This window comes from Folsomia candida, unplaced genomic scaffold, assembly GCF_002217175.1.
Source record: "Folsomia candida strain VU population unplaced genomic scaffold, ASM221717v1 Fcan01_Sc007, whole genome shotgun sequence".
NCBI lineage: Eukaryota > Metazoa > Arthropoda > Collembola > Entomobryomorpha > Isotomidae > Folsomia > Folsomia candida.
Window position 1 is genome coordinate 5,705,127 of NW_019091199.1, and position 22,277 is coordinate 5,727,403.

Genomic DNA, 22,277 nt, shown 5'->3' on the forward strand with positions numbered 1-22,277 from the left:
AAGTGAACCCGGTTGGTTTTGAAACTCTCTCTGCCATCATCAAATGTGAGTCAAACTGCTACTTTCACTTTGTCAAATCGTCGGACGACTGAACTCTTGTACAAATAAGGACAAACCTGGTCGCTGCACGCTGCTGCCAAGGGTGGTTATATAAACAATTTTATGTGTGATTTGGGGTTTGAGAACGGGACAAATTTTAATGAAGTATTGACAGAAAAAAAAACTTTTTGAAAAAAGTTGCATGCTAAAAAATTTCCCACGTTTTAGAAAAACATGAAATACTTTTTTTTAGAAACTTATATCCTTCTCCAAACTTGGCAAGTTGTATAACTACCATTTTCTTCAAAAGGTGTTCTGTCCATTCCACATTTTCTGTATTACACAACACTAAATTCAATCCTAAACTGATGTTATATAAAATTAAGTAAATGCTTTCTCCGTCTCGTGGCTGGAATCCTTACATACTCCATTTCACCAACTGCTCAAATTCGAATCGAATCTAATCCAATCCTACCTAGTGGCCACGGAAGCTGTGGGGACATCTGGGGACATTAACTTTGTAGGATAGGGGTTTATACATCATGGCAGATGATGCAGACATCGAACAACCGTGGGGACATTGTCCCTCCGTCTCCACCCTTCCGCGGCCACTGCTCCTAGCTACCTTAGCCTCTCGAATAATGCAAAATCAAACAACTTTCTCCCCATCAAAAGTGTGATAAAGTTTACCTTTGGGCTTTTCGGGATCTCCTTTCCATTATGGTGCGCCGGAGCGGGAACGTTGTGCTGGGTGAAGGGTGACCGTTGACCTGAGATGATGGTCGTCGAGTCCAAAATGTCCGAAATCGCGGATGGCAATTGTTGTCGGATTTGGTAATCCTTCACGGGTGGAAGGCCCATGTTCTCGTCCCCGTAAGAAGATGTTTTCTACGGAAAGATAAACACACCACTGGTTAAGTAAATATTACAAGACGTGATCAAATCATCACATTTCAGGCGTCGTCGTTTTGTAACGAGGAGAAATTCAAAGAAAGTACTCCCAGTAGTTTCAATTATTATTAAGGAGGAGAAGGAGCCTCGCTCGTGTAATTTTCAAGTGATTACAAAACGACATTAGTATTGATTGTCAGGTTCGAGGAACAATCTGTTACTCGAGATCACAAGTGGGTAGGTATACGTACGTACATCATCTTCGAACACTTCATCATCCATCATCACACACTTTACTGGCTCCTTCAAGAGCTTAAGTTGAGGAGACCAAGCAGTACGGCAGCCACGACTTTCAACCACACGGCTCTTGTTTATCTTGTCACTCTTGTTGCGCGCTTATTATACGATGTTAGTAAAGTGACGGGGTTGTTATGCAATAAGGTAAACTTTACCACCGTTATGATTACTATTTCTGGCAGAGATTCAATTAATCAAATCAAACGACCAGCCAGCAGTCCTCCAGATTTGATTACTCACCCGTAATAACAAAATAACTACTTTGAATAGATTATAAACGACAAAATTTAGTTAAGAATTATTACGACTTGGAAAACAGGAAAAAATCCTATATTAATTTTACTCGCAGAGAAAAAATCCGCGAGATACACACACACTCCACAAACCCACCAGCTAAACCGCGGAGGAACGAGTAAGAGAAAGGCGGAGACATTAAGAACACCTTGCCAAATCTTATTTCATCTCAAGTGAATTATAGGCCCAATCAAGTTCCGTCACATCAACCGGAAAATCAATACATTTAATTAAACCACCACGAAAACCGACCAGACCAACCACTATCCACTTGCTCTTCTTCTTCCCCAATATTCTCCCAAAGTCACGATTCATTTCATTTCACTCCTTACATACCCACAACACCAACATAAACCACGCAAAACGGTGCAGGAAACCAGACCACTATTCAAATTACGCCCATTTACTGGCTTGCACCCACGCAAGGAAATACCGAACCAAAATCTCATTTAGTTTACATAAGAACAAGAACAACTTTCTCCTCTTTATTTGCCAACCATATGTCAAAAATTTACCGCAAAAGTTTCCCCCGTAGTAAAAATGGTCTGCCTTTTGTGTATGTATCACCGGACTCATCATCTCATCCGCGAGGAGGAGGAGGAGAGGATCACATCAACATCAACATAAATAACTTTCTCCTCTACGGAGAGGATAAATTGAGGCAGAATTTCGGTGGTGGTGATTTTGTGCAGCAGGACAAAGAAGGAAAGTTGTTTCAATTGAAGACCTCTGACTTCAAATGTCCAGCCGTGGTGTCGACATAACTTCTCATTTGGTCTGGACAAAATCCAACCACGAAACTTATACGTTGCCTCCTTTTCATCTAATTTACAAGTTTGTCTTCTTTTGCTCCCCGGCTATGATACTACTAAATCAAGTTCAATTCGGAGAGGGGAACATTAAATCAAATAATCAAGGAGGAGGAGGAGGAAGAAGATAAGCCGAAAAAACATGGGCAAGCTTTCTTCCCGTGAAGTTTATCTCATTTATTCTCATGTTGAAACGAATACGTCTCATCTCATTTCGAGAACACAGGAGGCGAAGGTAAATAAGGTGAAAGACAGACGTCCGAATAAATGCTACGGAAAGAATGAGGAGTCAGAGCAGCACTTGTAGAAAACAACGGATAGATCAAACTCCAAGTGCTGTTTTTCTCCCTCCTTAAACAAGAGAAAGTTGTGCGACTACTAACTACCTGATGTAAAAAGTAGGAAGAGAAAAATCAACCATGTATGTATTCGTAGGTTGGTAACAACCCCGACCAAAATTGCGGCTAGGAAGAGAAACAAACAGAAACAAACATACGTAAACAATCCGTGATTCTCTTTAATCTCTCCGTGGAAAAAAACTGACCAGGAAGCGAGGGGAAGTTTTAACTTCAAAAGAGTTTTGTTGGAGACTCGACTAATTAGATTAGGAGAGAGAGAAAAGAGAGAGATGGTCAGCATACGAGGCTTCAGTCCACAGTGGCCGCGGAAGTCGTGGGGACAGAGGGATATTCGATGTCCCCATCATCTGCCTATGTTTATATAAACCCCTCCCTCCCCTATCCTACAATGTTAATGTCCCCATCGCTTCCGCGGCCACTGTCCGTCCATTATACACAATAGTACAGGCCGCCCGAATGAAATGGATCATCACGATGATACTGTCACGATGATAGGATTTTCTAGAATTAAAGATACTCCGTGTGTCTTTCTGAGAATTGTGAAAACACATTTTCGTAGGAAAAAACAGGAGGAAGGAAGGAGTTACTTGACCCACATAAACCATCCTCGGGCAGTATGGGCAGCAGCGTACCTTCAACGTCAACCTCTTCTTCGGTTCAGTTCAGTAAAAGAGAAAAAAAACGGTTGAATTATCAATTCTAAAAATACGACGGCGGCGGAGAAAGTCGTTTCATAAAGAGTGTGCCATGCAGGGCACGTCGTCGTGGCGTCCGTCCTCAGTATTATTCGCAGCACTCACTCGCTCTTATTAAGGGGTGAAAGCCCTTTATAAGATCGTTATGTCCGTCTGTCTGTCCGTCCGTCCGTCCGTCCGTCCGTCTGTCTGTCCGTAGCTCCGATAACTTTTGAACGAAAAGACATAGACACTTGAAATTTTGAACGTAAACTCCTAACGTCAATAGAGAGGACGAGTTCGAAGATGGGCACTGTAGGTCACACCCATCAAGGTCAAAAGGTCATGAAATGTCATTTAAAGGTCAAATTGCATACATGCATCAATTTGAATTGAAATACGGATAACACACTTCTTTCACCCCTTGGTTACATTCGTTGTGACGGTTTATTTTTGTTTTATTTCTCTACGTACAAAACACAACATAATACGCACACAAGTCGAAATAAAGTGGATGTGACAGAACCAAGTCAAATTTCAACTTTACTTTCGAGCTTGAATGAAAAGAGGAACAAACACATTTTCGTAGTTTGGCACCCACTCAACTTCGCCTCTGATCCAGATCCCGAACCTCCGTGGTGGTGGTTGGATTGGATTGGTTCCGTGGTTCTGTTGTGGTTTATTCGCTACGTATGTACATATTTATGTGGTTTGTTGGTCGGCTTATAAAGAGACCAAGAAGCTAATCGCATTTAATTTAGGGTGGTCTGGTTCCTACTTATGTGTAATTATCATTACATCATGTCAAGTCATGAAAGTGAAAGTTTATCAAAAACTTACAAGTTTCCCATGTACCTCACACAATGAGTTATGTCTAAAGCTGCCTGATCCGGGACTACTCCCACTCAAAGAGGGAGTCGATAACCGTATTGCCCCCACTCCTCCGCCGGGTGGGGATGAACCAGTCGGGGAACTAATTGCAGAAAAACTGGAGCTGCGAACCGTCCCACCACCAATTTCATCAGGATACATTAAGCCACAAATACACTCTGGTCCTCCACTAATGACCCCACCCCCACTAAAACTACTACTTCCCAGCCCCGCATTATTAATGGCATTTGGTGGACCACCGCTGAACACCTGCCTTTGCAAAATTTGGTCATGCTGCTCCTGCAAGCGACGCTTTCTCCTCTTTCGACGCACCTTATTTGGCACCGAGTTCACAATCACGTTCGAAAAGCGCTGACCCGACGAGCGGACGATGGATACCCAGTCGATCATGGTTGGTGGCGCTGTTTATTTGATGCTCTGCTCTTCTACCTACTACAAAAATCTATTACTGATCACTTTGACTGCTAAATTCACTTTGATTCTGAAAACACAAAGTGTATCACGTCCTCTTATTCGCTATTCTTACACATGGATGAACTCCCTCCCATCCACTATTTAGTGATAACCCCATCATCACCAGCAACACCACCATCGTCAACATCACAGTCATAGGAAAAACTTGGCCAAGTCAGCTATTTTTGGCGTCGCGACAAAGCCATCCCATCCAATCCCTCTAGAATATCGGGACACGACAAAATCTCTGCGAGTACATAAGAGTCAAGAACCAAACTGTCCAGTTTTTAAAGGGGGCACGGATGTGACGACGCCTCGCATCATTGTCATCGGGAAGGAGAAACGTCGCCAAAACGGAGAAGGAGACAAAGTTACGCCGCACTTTATGAACGTGCCACTGGCAAAATCTCACTTTCGCAGTTTACAATCCACTCAATCCTTTCAACAAGCGAGTTAAATGTTTTATGCGAGCTATCTCTCCCCTCCCTGCTTTGTGATATCATGAATCTGTGACATGAATCCTCAATCCTCCGGGTTTTCATACCCAAAGACAAAAAAGTAAGAGTAAGTTCCACTTAAAATCACAATTCACATGGTTCTCTCCTCTCTTTCTCTGCCTGTTCAGAAAATCAGGACAAATGCCAAAACATGTAGAGAAGACTAAGGAAGTTTTGTTTTATCTTGAAAAATCAGGAGACATATTTGAATCCAACATTTTTTCTAGGTTATGACACCCAAAAGGAAAGGACCTTGAACACACAAAGTGCTTAAATATGCTGCTACATACAGAGGTTGAGTATCTCGGGTTTGCCGCGTTTTCAAACTTGAATATTTCTGGCAAGGACTTGAATTTTAGACTAATTTTTGGCAGACTCGAAGACAACACACTCGAAAAGATATTTCCAGAATTTTAAAGTGATACCTTCAAAAATGCCCCCTCCAGTGCCCCCAGAGTTGGAGGGTGCGGTGAAAACACTTTCCAAACTTAATTATTCGTATAGCATGATAATTAAGGAGGTCAAAGGTCAGGGATTTTCAATATCCAAACGTTCGATATATAATATTTTGAAAAATAAAGGAATCCGACGTGAAGCACATGCTGCTGGACTTCCACCACCCCCAATAAAGTGCCCCCTAAGAATGCTAACTCCGACCGTTTTGAGAAAAATTGACCTTTTGACCTCAAAAGAAAGCCCACCAAGTCAAAGACAGATTGCACGCAAAGTCAAGGTGTCACAGTCGACTGTAAAAAATGCAATAAAAGTTTTGAAGAAAAAACTGAGGAGGAAGACCCGAGTCCATCAGCTGACCGAGAAGCACAAAAAAAATCGGCGACGAACTTGCAAAAATTTTTATTCAAATTATTTGACAAAAGGAAAGAGTGAATTTGTTGTGTCACTTGATGAAGCATTATTTTCTTTACAAGATGTAAACGGAAAAAGAAAAGTTTACTACGATTTAGTCAACCAAAAAAATCCTTCAAAGTGGGCCTTCCAGCACAAGGAGAACTTTTGTAAAAAGTTTATGGTTGTTGGTGCAATATCTGGTCGTGGGGTCCTGCCTCTAATTAAAGTTCCCCAAAAAGTGAAAATTAATGCAAGGTACTATGTTGACTGTGTGCTAAAACCACTTTTAGAAAAAGTTGTGCCAAAACTGTACGCAAGGACACTCCAAAAGTCGTAGTCCATCATGACGCCGCAACCTCGCATACCGCTAAGTTGACCCAAGCTTATGCAAAGGACCTATACAGAAGGCTCGGGATAAAAATTATTTCCAATAGTGAAATACCTGTTAAGTCTCCCGATGCAAGTCCCATGGACTTTTTCGGGTTTGGATATCTAAAACAAAAATGTTTTCTACGACGCCCTTCTACAATGCTAGGAGTTTGGAAACTTCTAAAAGCGGAGTGGTCTAAAATCGATCCTGCCACAGTGACCAAAGTGTTCAAAAGTTGGAACCAAAGATGTCGACTTATAGTTTGAGAGAAGGGCTCTCACATAGAAAATATTAGAAATCTCCATCACAAAAAACCATCCCGTAATTAAGGTATGAAAACGCGGCAAACCCGAGATACTCAACCTACATATGTATGACCGGAAGTACCTACGCGCTACAACTACAACTGGTTTAATCTTGGTAACCCGAGATAAAAAAGAATAAATCCATATCACGTACGTACGTATCTGGCAAAACTTTCTACGTTCGTTCGTTCCCAGTCTGTTTTTTGTTGAGGTGTAAAATGAGTCATACGTACGGTTGAAACTGACAAATTATAGGAACACCTGACGACGACTCTCGACGAGAACGAGGGATCTTCTCCGCTTACATGAATCATCGATTCGATAAATATGGGGACCACGAAGGCAAGAGGGAAGAAGAGATTCAACGAAATCATTACCCACAACCAACGCTGGGTAACAAATCACCCAAGAAAAATAATGATGATGATGTTGCGATTCATTATAAAAATAAATCGTTTCTCACTCAACACAAGACGACTCGAATAAAAAAAATCTAAAGGCCAATCCAACATTAAATATGGCATGTTTTTCGGAGAAATAACGATCTCGGCGCTACTTTTTCCTAAAAAATACACTATTAGAAATCTGGTAAAGTCAGGAAGGTATTGATTTCTCGGTATTTAAGTTGGCACCGCTTGGTATTAAAATTATACCGATCCGTAAAAAAATTGCTACAGATATGGGAAAACTTTAATACCGAGTTATTACTAGAAGGTATTACTTATCCACTTTGGTAGAGCCAAATATGAGTACCGCTTGGTATTATTTCAATACCGGATTTCTAAGAGTGCAACTAAAATTCCCTACTTCATTCAGCTACGGGACGTGGTATCGTCAAGAGTGAAAGTTTGAGTACCTTACGTTGTACAATGCTATATTTAAATACGTTTAATTAGTTTAATTTCTCCAACCTCAGGTTTTTCGTTCACGCCTTTTTCTGAGGATTTGTTAGTTCTTTCTTGTCTTGTAGGTAAATTGAATTTATTCAAATGAGTCCCTCATCAGCGTGACACTTGACAGGAAACTTCAAACATTTCCAAAACTATGTATTTATAAATAATTATTAGAAATTGTTAATTAATTCAAACCTTTGAACTTTTACAAACAAAATGAAGTCATTTGTGCGAAACAAAACTTTTGAATGTCTTTTGTTCTAATTTTATGGCACTTTACGCACCCACACAGCTTTCATCCTACATATTATCACTATTTGCATATGAGAATGTCCTCCTATGTTCTTTCCATCAATGCATGACACCCGTCCCGTCTCGAGTGAGTGAAAAGACAAGAATAAATTATGCTGACAGGTTGACACGAGCACACGCTAAAAAAAATCCGGTGTCAAAAATGACCACACCGTCACAATTTTGGTGATCGTGGTGATAGACTGACACTGAACTAGTGGTGGATGTTCCCACGTGGCAATTCCCCTGTAACTGAGCGGTGACATATTATCACCATCTGGTAAAGTCACATATATTCGCCGGTTGGTGATAATCCGGGGGTAAAATTTTTTAGAGTGGGCATGCCAGGTTTTTGACAGTCTGCTGCCGCCTCCTCGTCAAAATTGTACACATGAAGCAACAGAGGACAGAAATAACAAGAAAGTTGTCAATCCATGCTGATTATTAGTTTCGTTATTTGTGCTATGCTGTGGTCACTAATAATGTCCGCGTGTCTGTCTCATGACATTCCAAAGATATGATGTACACATGTGACGACAGTTTGCGTTTTGTTATTAAACGGAGTTGTCACAATGCCAATTTAATTTCAAACCGCTACAAATAAGCCAGTTTGCCAAAGTCTTCATATTTTGTTTTCTCATCTCATCCACAGTTTATTGCAAATATTTCATTCGCCAAAATAAATCAATCGGAACCTTATACCCGAGAAAGTGTGCGTATGTATGAAACAGATTTGTGACCCAGATTCAATAAACATCATAATTTATGAAGAAGAAAAAAAACATCAAAAACAGTTCTCCTCGACATAATGGGAGAAAATGTTGCCAATTTTTTTAAACAGAGTTTTCAAGAAATTTTCTAGAAATATATAGAGCTACATTTAGTCACATATTTTAAAAGCCATACACAAAATAAATAGTTCAATTATTTTATTCCGATTGAGAATGCATGCATGCAAGTGACGACTATATTTCAAAAAATCAGTCCATAATTCTCTTCAACTTTCTCCTTATTTCTTCCGAACAATTAAATTCAACAAGAAAGCCTATTGATTCAGACACGTGACACGTTTCCCCTTTTTTTGTGAAACATCTGGAGCATATTCGCTTCATATTGGGACAAAAATCTAAATAGTTCATCCAATTTCATACAAAAGTCCACCCTCCCCCTTCATATTTACTACTTGTTTCCTTTCATCAACAAGACCAAATCGAGGTCCGTGGAGAAAGCAGCCTAACCACAAATCAATATTTTAGATGATGTACAATTTCCTACACGTTTTTCCACACTCGGATAACTCCTCATCCAACCAAACAACCAAGTCCAGTACAACCAACCACAAAATTATGACCATGCTGTCCATCCCAACGTACATACTTATTGACACTAACAAAACTGCGTTTTAAACTTTGTCCTCTCCTAACCGTTAAATATGTATGTGTGTGTATTGCGTCAGTGCAAAATTTTGGACAACTTTCTTCCTTTTTTCCACCTCCTCCCACCCACACAAAGGATGAAAACATGACCAGCACAAAAAGTTGGATAACTAACACCACCACCACCAGAGTGGATCCCTTGCATCAAAAGTTTAAACTTTTACAACCATCTATCCACGGTGGGTGATCGTGGCGTGGAGAGTTAACTCCCATCCACATCCACCTCCCATCAGATCAAACATCCAGCTAACCAATATAACTTTACTTTACCACTACCATTATGCTTTAACAAAGTATAATAATACCCGCAGATTTACGCCCACATTGAAACCTTGTGATGGAACAAGATGAGAATATCATTATGCATTACGAGAATATAAACCCGACTGCGAGTGGATGATATGATGGTCGACTTTGTAAGTATATTGCGAGTCAAAAGGGAAGCAGCAATGATCTCCTTCTTCTTCGCTACATGCCGCAATGCAACTCAATGTATAAACTTAGGTGGACACAAAAGATGAAGGAAGAAGAAGTGGAAGAACTATTCATAATGCGACGCACGTCTCTCCAGCCCATCACGGAATATCTACATCATCACACAACACGCTGCCTCCTCTCCTCGAGTAATTTCCACTTTCACTTTCTCCACAATCTGTTCGCTTCTCAAACCGAACAAGGAACGCCAAAGCCACCACCACCACCGCCCTCATCATTCTTTTCGATGCAGTTGATTTCCTCGACGACTTTGTGCGTGTGCACAAATCCGACAAAATCCACGCATTTTTACAAGTTTACTACATACCTGATTTGGACAAACACTGGATGGAGGACGAACTTTGGACATGGTCACGAGTAAAAGTACGTTACAAATCAAAATCCGGGCGAAACTTTCTATCAATAATTTTGTCTTTCTCTCATGAATAAACCAAGGCGAACGACCAAAAGCGCACTTATACAAGGGACAAAAAGTCTTTATCTCGATCCGAATTGGGAAAGAGCATCCGAAAGGAAGCAACAAATTTATATCGGGGACATAAGCCGTGATTTGTAGGAGGGAAAAGGTTACAATAATTCTGCTCCGTAAGCCGGAGAAAATAGGAATGTGGGAAGGAATAGGATTGCACTGGAAACGTTTAATGGTCATGTCCACTCATACTTTTAAATAGTGCAGAATTTTTTATGGTAAAAAAAGTTACGTAATTTTTTTTAGACTTTATAAAGATCCTTAATTCCTAATGTGTCAAATACTTTACTAGCGACATGATTAACCTGTTGAACTAACAAATCTTTGAGTTTTGCCACTAAATTATGATGTGTATGCGACCATAAATAAGAATTGTACTCATTACATAACTTAAAATTTGAATATGTACCCACTAATTTTCCAAGTAAAGATCTAAATTCAACAAAATAAACACCCTCCCCCTCCATCCTGCATACATATTGAATTCCTCATTTCGCTGCACTTTCCAGATAACACGATACTGCCGTTGTACATAAGCATTTATTCTCCTTATCAAAGTGACGTCTAGACCGGAAGCCACACATTTCCCTTCTTCCATCAACAAAGATGGGAGAGAAGAAGAGGACATGATACGTACCATGTGCATGAAACTTCTTGCGTCATCTTCTCCTCCATGTCCACAATCAAATCAACTCTACTTCCGCTAACAAAGTGGACGTCGGATGTGGGATGTCACCCAGTGGGCTACCCAAGCCGTAAGTGTCTCGTCGTCAACTCCTCCCGTGAATATTTCCACTCAAAATGCAAAGGAGCAAGGTTTGTCCGCCTTTTTGCATACTACTCTCGAAAATGAAACACCTCTTTCTTTCTTTCTCCAAGAAGAAGAAGAATGCTGCCCAGAGGAGAAAGCAGGAGAGCAGGAATTTTTCCTACGACCCATTGCCTCTTGGAAAAGGATGACACAAAGTGCTACTTAAGTCCGAGGATGCATGCACCACGCTTAACTCATACTCGAACATATCTCGCGTAACGTTATGGTCGGCACATACAAAACTTGACGTGGCATTACATTACGTCTCGTACGTACCAGCGACCAGTGGCCGCGGAAGCTGGGGGACATTAACATTGCAGGATAGGGGAGGGAGGGGTTTGTATAGCATGGGGAGATGATGGGGACATCGAATAACCGTGGGGACATTATCCTCACACTTCCGGGGCCACTACCACCGACGGCAACGGCACCACTAGGATTAAATGGACACGGGAGATTTAAGTGGGACATATATTGTGACGACATACATACCCACGAGTGAGGAAGAGGGGGCTACTAGATTAGCCTAAAATATTGAAATACTTACAGAATTCGAGAAAGCAGGGGAAAAAACTTACTTGGGCCTGAACCGCATTCAGGAGGGGCATCGGACCATCGGACCCCTCCCATTTTGAAGCTATACGAATTGTCTCTTGCGTCTTTTCTTGCACGCTTTTAGTATCGTCCAGCAAAGTCAGCTCGTAGAACTCTTGGATATCTGTGACATGGATATAAATAAATAAGGATGAGTTAGAGTAATATCCAGATATGCACATATTTTGTGCGAGGCAGGCAGGCAGGCAAGCAAGCAATAAGATCTCGTGATAAAAAGAAGGATTTTTATAAACACAAATCACACACTTTCCTCGGAATGGAGTACATGTGACATTTTATAAACTATTGAGAATTCCAGGCTCTTATGCAACACAGAACGTTTGCGTAGTTGGTGCAGAAGAGAGTAATTCAATCCCAACAGTCGGGACGATTTAGTCTCACAAACGGGTGTAACGTAGTTACTCCTTAATGCACTCGGATACCTATAGCTCTCGTCTGGTTTAATCATGACGAGAATCTCTTTACAGTGCATCTTATCTAGTTTGTTAACTCGCACATGTTCCCACTTTTGCTTTGCACCTTAATTTTATTTACTTATTTACTAGTGTCATTAAAAATTAACGGGGAAGAACAAAAACTGCAAATCGAAAGAGATTTCGTGTTAACACAATGACTTTCACTTTCTTCTCGTCGTGTGAATCTGCGTCATAACAAGATAACAAAGTAATAGAGAGGTTGAGCAGGAGTCATTTTTTGTGATTGTGATTGTAATTTCGATTGTAGATGGATCACCTAGAATATATTTACAATCAAAATTACAATCACAATCAGAAAAAATTACTCTAGCGCAAATGTCCATAATTGCAGTAGAAACAAATGGGAAAATTTACAACATTGCATCCTACTTTTAGCAAGTATTGTATAAAATTTCATTTTATGATAGAAAATATTAATCAATTTTAATTTGGAAGGAGCAGAATTTTATCATATTTCTGTTTCTCCCGAGTTAACTAGTTTTTCTAATAAACTTTCAATATCTATAGAATTTCATTTGCAAACTTTCTCTCTCCTGTCAACTCGTACATACATTTTCACATACAATCAATTCGAACTTCCATCCATGTCAAGGTGTGCACACTTATTAAAACATTTTAGTAATTAGTTCGTCAACTTTTGGGGAAAACTTGCCCTGGAAAAATCTTGGAATGCTTGAACTAACAGAATCTGAACCCTGACCGATCTTTCTTTTGTTAAAAGTGGTGGTGAAAGCAGAAGGAATCTGTCAACCCCTTTCTTTCGTTCGACGTCCCGCAGTGCGCACCACGTTCCGTTCGTGAAATGCAATGCACAACTTTTATTATGGACCCTGTTTCACAGCTATTCATCAACCTACATAAACTTGATTTACTTTCCATTTTACGTTGTCGCAACGATTTATCACCCCCGGTTTCAACTTTACGGGAAATAATATCACTTTTACTCGGACACTAAAAACAATCTCGTAATAAATATGACTTGATATTCTGTAAACTTTCTACGTGCTGCTAAAATACCGCACTAAACGTCCTCCTACTTTTGGCGATTACCACCTTTAATTAAAATGATATTACGTTTTCTAACAGCTCTCATCAAGCTCATCTCGCCTAGAGTTTGGCACACTCTTAGAAATCTGGTGTTAAAATTATACCAAGCGGTATTATTCATGCATGACTCTACCAAAGTGGTATTGATACAGGGTCAGGCACGTAAGATATAACGATTTTGGCCTTGAATAACCCCGGAACGGTTTGTCGTAGCGGGTCAAAATTTTAAACCGACGAGCATGTTATCCTCAAATAGCCGTGTGCAAAAATTCAACTCTCTACTTTCAAAAATGCCTCCCCCACAGTCCCCAGAAGGTGAGACAGTCATTTCAACTTGTTCCAAAAAAAATTTCGCCGGTGTTTGCAAAAAAAATTATTTAAATTTTCTGTTGAGGAATTGGAGTGAGTTATTGGTGTCAATTGACGAAGAACTATTTTCCCTACAAGTTACTAATTGGGTTCGAAGAGCTTAGTACACGACAAATGCCGAAAAAAAATTCAAGAAATTTGGTGGTTTTCAGTGAGGAGAACTTTTTCAAACATTTTATGGTTGTGGGTGCAATGTCCGGTCGTGGTATCCTCCCACTTATCAAAGTCCCGCAAAAAGTGAACGTATCTGCAAAGTATGATGTGGACCGTGTTTTGAAACCACTTTTAGAATAACACTTTCCTAAATTGTACGGTGAAAAAATAAATAAGGTGATTTTTCATCATGACTCAGTGACTTCGAAAACGACAACGTTGACTCAAGATAATGCAAACGACCTTGAACCTAGAATGGGGATAAAAATCATTTCGAATAGTGAAATACCTGTAAAATCCCCCGATATAAGTCAAATGGATTTATTTGGTTCGAATACTTGAAAAGAAAATCTTTTCTGCGGAGACCGAATTTTTTAGACGGAGTTTGGAACGAGTTGAAATGACTGTCTCACCTTCTGGGGGCTGTGGGGGAGGCATTTTTGAAAGCAGAGAGTTGAATTTTTGCACACGGCTATTTGAGGATAACATGCTCGTCGGTTCAAAATTTTGACCCGCTGCGACAAACCGTTCCGGGGTTATTCAAGGCCAAAATCGTTATATTTTAAGCGCCTGACCCTACTGTAAGTAATACCGTTAAGTTGTACCTCGGTATTAAAGTTTTACCATATTGGTAGCAAATTTGTATAACTTTAAGTAATACCAAGTGGTAGCAACTTTAATACAGAAAGATCAATACTTCATCAGACTTCTAAGAGTTCAGTGGGTGAAATAAATTCAGAGAAGTGAATTTAATAATTCATTTAAACACGGAACAATGAAATGACACGATGACTGACTACTTGTCGATCACTTCATACTAAATACTCTCTTGGCCAATATTACAATTCAAGAGTTCAGTTGCAAAATGAGAATTAGAATTCAAAACTCATCTCATTTCCAGGCAAGCTAAACTCCTACGCACATACATGCATATTACTATACCTACATATTTACATGAAGCACTAGATATATCATCATCATAATCTCTATGCTGTCCTAGTCAGTCAACTTTCACCGCAAACCGTGGTCTGTATTAGCATCCGGATCGAATCCTCGCCATCAAAATTCTACACTCCAACCGCATCGCATCGCATCGCATGGTGCCACTTGGATTAAGGGTTACCGTTAAACCATGAAAATTGGGAATCATTATAATTTTGGATGTTCATTCTCATTCTGCAAAGCGCAATGAAATTCAACGTTATTGCGGTTTCCAGTGGCTGCGGAAGCGTGGGGACAATGTCTCCACGCTTGTTAGATGCCCCCATCATCTCCCCATGTTATATAAACCCCTCCCTCCCCTATCCTACAATGTTAATGTCTCCACGGCTTCCGCGGCCACTGGCGGTTTCTCTACCCGAGAGTAGTAAACCAAGCTCGAATTATGTTTCAAGTGTGAAACTCTCTCCCTTTTGTTGAGAGGATTCTAAATTTGGGATTCAAATTCGTCCTATTTTCTTGTGCGTAAGTGCAAGCTCAAACAATGTGGAGGAAGAAAATACAAGACGGTTGGGCTGGATTGGCCGTATTTGAATGTAAATCAAATTCGGGTGTAATATTTAAGTAAGCGACTTGTTGGAGAAGGATATACATAGATCTTTCCCTTTGATCTAGTTCCATACGTATGTAGCTCATCATAATCGATATGTACTAAATCCTACTTAACCCAAATATGGATCCTCAATGGTAAAAGATGTTAAAAATACTTGTCATATTTCACCCTAGAAAGGATTCATTCGCATCACAAACCTCACTCGAATCATCAAACAGCTCAAAAATCTTTGCATAACACTTATTCACTTTTACTTCCCGACCAATCTCGCCCACACGACGAAAATAGCGTTCACCTTTCCACCCAAATCTCGTCTCCCACGTAGTCAAATTTTTGTTCAGAAGTTGCATGCACAATAAACGTATCAAATGCTGGCTCAATTTCATAAAAAAATTGCATTATGATTGCAAGACAATCCAAAAAAATGCTCTCAATTTCATAAAAAAAATTGCAGTATGTACACCCATGATTGCAAGACAATCCAGGAAAAAACAAATAAAACTGAGGGTAGGGATCAAAAATCCATTCGAAATAAATCTAGAAAAAAATAAAATACCCATCTCTCAAAATGGCAGAAGCTATTACATAACTTGACATTATTTGCATTCTCTCCATGATCGGTTTCTTTCTTTCTTCCCGTCTCTCCCGTGTCACAATTTCTGTTAAATTTAATAAAAACATGATAAATAAAATAAACATAAAAATGGCAATACGATTTCAGGAAAAAACACATTTTGGGGGGAGCAGCAGTAACACAAAAATTCTGGAATAGGATTATTATTTGATTGCATACACGGATCAAATTTCAATCCGACTGCAATTTATGGACCGGATCTTCATATCTGACCCGGATTGATGGTACAGAAAGGAAAAGTTGGAATTTGGGGGCATAAAATGTGAACCGAAACCTTAAACAGGACACGATTTCTTTTTTACTTTTTCTCTTCCGAAATGTATTTTGCCTTCTTTCCACTTGAGACCCATTTAGGAAAAGAGAATAATAATTCTCCAGCTTAGCATCATCATCATCGTCGTCGATACATGTACGTATACTTATTTAGAATTGCAATAACTAAAGAGAAAGTAAGTAGCTCAGTCCACAGAGCACTTTCCATTCGGAACAACTAAACCGTAAACAGTACAATGACTGACTTATATAACAGACCGACCACCACGACACGACTTGGTTGGTCCCTTAACTGGCGTTTCACAATGTCCTGTAAATTCTCATCAAAATGGTTCAGCCAAAAAAATAAAGGGAGCCGAAAAGAAAGTCCAAGGAATTGGGGCGGTATGGGAAACTACCGAGTTAACGGGCTCCACAAGAACTTAATCTCCAGAAACGATTTAAGTCAACTCAACTGTTTCATGGGATAAAGAATGTGACTATTTTACAACAGTCAGATCCATTAATATCATTTTTCAAGGGGAAAGAGAAATAATGCGCATTGTTACTCCCATCCAGAGTATAGATTGGTTGGTGGATAGAAACAAAAGTGAAAGTATATACAAGGTCCAGCCTACTTTTTCTCTTAATGTAATGGTAATACAAAAGTGGAGTAATAATGGGTCTCTCTCTCTCTTTCTCTCAATCTGGAGTGGAATGCTCAACTCTTTTACTCTCTCTTCGAGTGGTGGAGAAAGTCAAATACATTCTTTACCGGGGTAAACATATTTCACTCGTCGGGAGGCGAGGTTGGTCCTGGTCCTCACTCTTTAGACGAAAAGTCGCTGCTGTGTTTTGCCAGATTTTTTACACCGAAACAAAAAAAAATACCGATACGTATACATCGACATGTGTATGTACATGCTGTTTCCTTTCCCATCTAACTTATTCCCGCGTAATAGCTTACTCACTCTTGGAATCATCAGTGGGACGGCAAAGATCACATAAATACGACTTGTTTAACAATCTTGTCGTGGGGACGTGGATGTAGAAAAAAAGAAACATACACACAATCAATGACCCAAAGGTCGCAAGGGGAAGGGAAAGAAAGAAGAAGAGAAAGTCCTTGACTTAGACTTGACTTTTCCTCTTTCCTTGGAATGTGTTCAAGTGAAAAAATTCTGAATTTTGAATGGCTCCTTGTACTCGTTGTGGTAGAAAGATTCTTTTACGACACTTTCTCTCTCTCTCTCCCGGCACGCCTCAAAGACACGACCACGACCACCCTTTCCTCGAGTAGTTCAACATTTTAACATGACGTCCAACACGCTGTAGGAGTGGAACGAGGAATGTAACACAAAATAAAATAAAAGAAAGACGTGAATAACTTTGTTTCTGGGAGAGAAGATCTCTCACCTAAAAAAGCCTGCATTCACATTTTTACCACTTTATCTAATCTCAAAGTCACCACCACCACTGTATGTATCTCCTCCTGCGAAGAAGAATGGAGGCAAGGTTACTCTTCTTCGAGTACAAGTGGTAGTTGGGTAGCGACCTTTTAACCGGAAGACAGGATTTGGCCATATTTCTCAAAAAGAGAGAGAGAAAGTGAGTGAAAGGCGGGCATTATTACGAGTTTAAAATCACATTTCCTCTCCTTTTCACCGTACTTTTTCGGGTCCAGGAATGATTTAAATGTAAAGAAATATCCCGGCATGAAATAGTCTACCCCCTCCGAAGCCTTTCTCCTGCGGAATAATAAGTTACAATAAAATAACACCTACTACTACCTCTCATCGTGTCTTTACTTTGAGGTGACCGAGTAATTTGGACCAGCTGCCAATCCCACAAAATGAATGAAAAAAAACGAATATTCATTCCAGCCAGGGATTTTTTTACTGCAAAAAATTCATTCTAGCGCAACAGGGAGGGAGGGAGAAACTAGTACAATTCATTCACCTCTAAAAAAATTTTGCCTTCAAACAATTTATTTCCCACCATTTCAACTCTTCATAAAATCAGCCCCCACAAAAAGAGAATAAGAAATAGTCTCGTAAAACACAATGATGTTTTTCATCCCATGGACTCACCAACCAACTTTGAGTCCAATCTGAATTCCAATCCAAATGAAAAACAGATCAGGCCAGAAAACTACCAAGTATCCAGGACCATTTCCAAAGAAAGGAAAAGGAAAAGAAACAACACATTTTTACCCATTGTCTTCTTCTTCTCTTTCCCTTCAAAACCACAACAAAACACTGCAACACACATAACATCATACATACGTCTCGCGAAAGAAAGTAGCGATGCAGTTAACGGAATCCAATCGATAAGTCGGAGCCCCGTTATCTGCAGCATATTCCCCCCGTAAACTGTTGCTACATATGTATGTACATACATACCAGAGCAACATTATGTGCAAGTAGTACAACTTCACGGGGCATAAAAGTTGGAGCAGCGTAATATTGTCGCCAACACCAAACACGATTATGTCGGCGGTACCTCTGTCGTTGTGTCATCATCACTAACCCGCCCAGTAAAGTGAGCTCAGATCCACGTTTTCTCATTCCATGTATGCGCCCACTTTCGCTTGACGGAATAAAGTTAAAGTAACAACTCCGCTACGGATCGGATGGTAAACATCAAAATCTAAACGATAATCATTTACTCCACCCGCGACGATGACCCAGGAAGGAAACAACAGGAGGCAATTACCAAGAGACCAACCAACCACCCACCAAATCATGTACCAAGAGACTCTCAATCCGATAAGAGGGTAGCTGCTGATAAGCACCACTGTTTATATATAAATATAACACAACTTGTAGTGCTGACACGAGAGAATCAGGAGCAGATGGGGGAGAGGAAATTAGATTCGATTTCCGAATTGAAACTTAAACCCGTCCTTCTCCAGAGATTAGTTTGGATAGAGTTTATCTTTTTTTGGGAGAGAAAGCAAGCAAGCAAAACCACCCAAGAAGGCGGAGAATTCAAAGGATCGGATAAAATGATGCGATCCGATTCTCTCTCTGGATGCAATTTCTATTTGTGCAAGGTTCACTTAATCTCGAGTAAAGTTGGAACGAATTTACTTACATATACTTTACCTAGTTTCGTTCCTTCACAACTTGTACGCACGTACACCAGAGATTATCTTCCCTGTGGTTTCATCATGATGCAAATAACAAGTAAAAGAAAACTTGTTTATTTATTTGCCCAAGCGATGAGTTACAGAAGAGAGAACCAACAATTTTAATTGAATCACTTTCCCTAAAATTTTATCTTCTTCCTTTTCGCATTTATTGCGAAAATAAATTACGGAAAACATTGTGTCAATCACCCACCAAACCAACAAATAAAACGACGACTACTACCCTCCGACCTCTCTTCTTCATCCAAAGGATGCCTCAACTTAACAAGGAAAACGAGAAGAGAAAAAAACTTGAGAAATTACACCCACTTCAATTCAACTACTCGTGTGTAAAGAGAAGAGAACTGAGCAAACCTTCGCGAAAAAAGTGCTAGTTCCTTGCCTTGCCTTCCATCTGTCTCTCTAGAAGAACAATAAGGTTGGCAAGCTTTTGTGTATGTGAAGAAAACAAGAGTGTGAGTGTTTTTTATCACTTTCTTTCCGGCCATCCAGACATTTGTTCCCTTCGTGTGATAGATGCGGACTAAGTCAAGTTTAATTCCCTGCAAATCATCCAACTTTCACTTTCAACCCGGCTTTTTCCAATCCTAAACAGACTTTATAACTAAACTGGACAATGTTGGAGTGCAAATTCCTAACAAGGAGAACATCTGCCCCCCATTTTACTTACTTACTCGGGTTTCCTATATTGTGAAAAAAAAATTTCTCTCCCCGTATAAAAATGAGGACGGGAAAATAATAAACTAGCCGTGTCCGTCCATCCAACCAGCTTTTCCCAAGCGCCGGTGTACATTTTCTTTCGGATAGTACAATTCACGTCATTGGTATCCTCCAAGTTTTTAGCCGAGATCTGTATGTACTTATACCGACAACAAACCATCCACGACCAACTTTTTCTTCTTCTCTTCTTCTCAAGGAGTGAAGAAGGAGATTGGGTTTTGGCTTTACTTCATCCATCAAAAGTTGGTGTCAGCTAACTAGAAGCGTGTGAAAGTATTCCCTCTCCTCTCTCGTGGGTGAGTGAGGATATTATCAAGTGCATGGATAAGAATGGGAGAAAGTTTTCATTTCTCCGTCCGTTTGCAGCATGAGAGATGCACACACAAACACAAAGTAAGAATGAAAGCAGAATCTTGGTCGGTGGTGGTGGTCAGTCCAGTCAGTCACCAAATAAACCATTTTTCCACATCCCAAAACTAAACTGCAGCAGAAGCCAGTTTTTTCTTTTTCATTCTCTCTCGCTCGTTGTTCTCCAAATGGGAACAGGATTTGAGGAGAGCTTGGCTTTGATAATGATGAAGTTGAACTAGTAAAAAGATATGGAATTTGGACCACCACCACCACCACCGACCGTGATTAGTCTTCTTCTTCTCCTCGTGAAATGAAATATTGTCCTTTTTCTCTGCTGCTTCTTCTTCTTCTTCTTCCCACCGAGAGAGAAAGTTGAACCATCTCAAGCGGAAGATTGTGCTGTATGTGGTGGTCGAGTTACCATAATTTATTGTACAACTCACTTAAACGTGCGTGTTTTTGGTGGGGTGTCGTCATACACCATGAGACTGCACCTTAAAAACTTTCTCCTCCTGCCGGTTAGACTTACAAAAGATTTCTTGCTCTATACTTGCACTGTCAAATCTTTTCTCCATATCTCACTTTCCCTTTTGCTTCTCTCTCTCTCATCTAAATCTCGACCGACGAGTTAAAGCCACGTCGTATAAAATTTACATTCTCATCACATTTATTTCATTCGCGGAAGATTTAGCGAGGAGGAGAAAAAGAAAGAGAGAAAAAAAAATTGAAAAATTAAAACGAGGTGCAAAAGGCCCCCGTTTAAATGGGTGGTAAATAAAAGAAGGAACATATTTTTTACTAGGTGGCACAGGACACCAGCAACCAACCAACACTACACTACATAAAAAAGGCACCGTTTAAATGCCAACGAGCAGCAGGACTACGCACAGGAAATGGATTTCGAATGTAATAATCGTAAAAATAAATTGCATTACGGGGGAAACACAACCGCGGAGAGAAAGTTGGAAAGGGGTGAGGAGTTTGGAAGTGGGATGATGATTCCATAATGGAGAAAGCAAACGCCAATTTATTTATGTGGGAAACGTGCCACCCTAGTTTTCATCCACTCTAAAACAATATTACGCCACCAACTAATAAATTAAATTAGGAGGGACTGATTGTCATTTAAGTTTTCATTATGGGACATTAAATCGTCAAAAAGGAAAATGTGTGTAGGCTCGCCTCCCGAGAAGAAAAAGAGTTACGGAGGGCAGACAGAGAAATCCCATTTCATCGCCAAAGGTGGGTCGCAAGAGATATAAGTTACACGCATTTACACGAATATAGAAATCATAACTCGACCCGGGGAAAGTTGTAATAAAGAAAAAGCGCAAAAGTTTACAAAACCTGTATCAAACTTATTTTTACAACGGGGCCTAAAATATCTACTCCTTCTTGATAATTTATTAATTAACACGGCACCAAGACATGATTAAAGGTGGTAACTTTATCAAAAAGGTGTCTCAATAAAATATCAAGAGGTGCCGGAAAAACATGACGCCAAAAACTTGCCCCATTTCACACCAAGGAGTCAACTTTCGTCTTTTTCATGTATCGTCTCACTCACTCTTTCAACTTTATCATCACTTCTTCTAAAACGACACCTTCTTTCTCTGGAATTCTTAACACGTACTTTTTTCGCTGGGGAAGCATACCAGAGAAAAGTAGCCCGTTCTTTTTGCACTTTAGGCTCACCCAATCCAAAAAAAAGTCATTGAGCAGGAGGCAGGAGTAAAGTTGCAAAGTTTACATAAGAAGTTTGAAAGAGTTTAGTTTACAATGTGACAATCACTCGGTCCTTTTCTCTTTGGGAGGAAGAAAGAATGCGCTCAAA

The 22,277-nt window shown here is 40.0% G+C and overlaps 1 protein-coding gene and 1 long non-coding RNA gene across 9 annotated transcripts in view; one reads left to right on the forward strand and one right to left on the reverse strand.

Annotated features, from left to right (window-relative positions):
- Positions 1-22,277, reverse strand: part of LOC110852265 (disks large 1 tumor suppressor protein) — a 65,538-nt gene that overhangs the window by 10,763 nt on the left and 32,498 nt on the right. For 6 of the 8 annotated variants that reach the window (XM_035853835.1, XM_035853832.1, XM_035853830.1 and 3 more), the window contains exons 4-5: positions 11,702-11,841; positions 730-927 (exon numbers count right to left, since the gene is read on the reverse strand). In XM_035853835.1, coding sequence (XP_035709728.1) covers positions 730-927; positions 11,702-11,841 — 338 coding nt within the window. Of the gene's footprint in view, positions 1-729; positions 928-4,203; positions 4,729-11,701; positions 11,842-22,277 lie in introns of those variants that run through there. The other 2 variants (XM_035853834.1, XM_035853833.1) reach the window with 2 other exon arrangements.
- Positions 9,819-10,785, forward strand: LOC118436235. The gene is made up of 2 exons (XR_004835297.1): positions 9,819-10,206; positions 10,279-10,785. It is a non-coding gene; the product is annotated as an uncharacterized LOC118436235 (long non-coding RNA).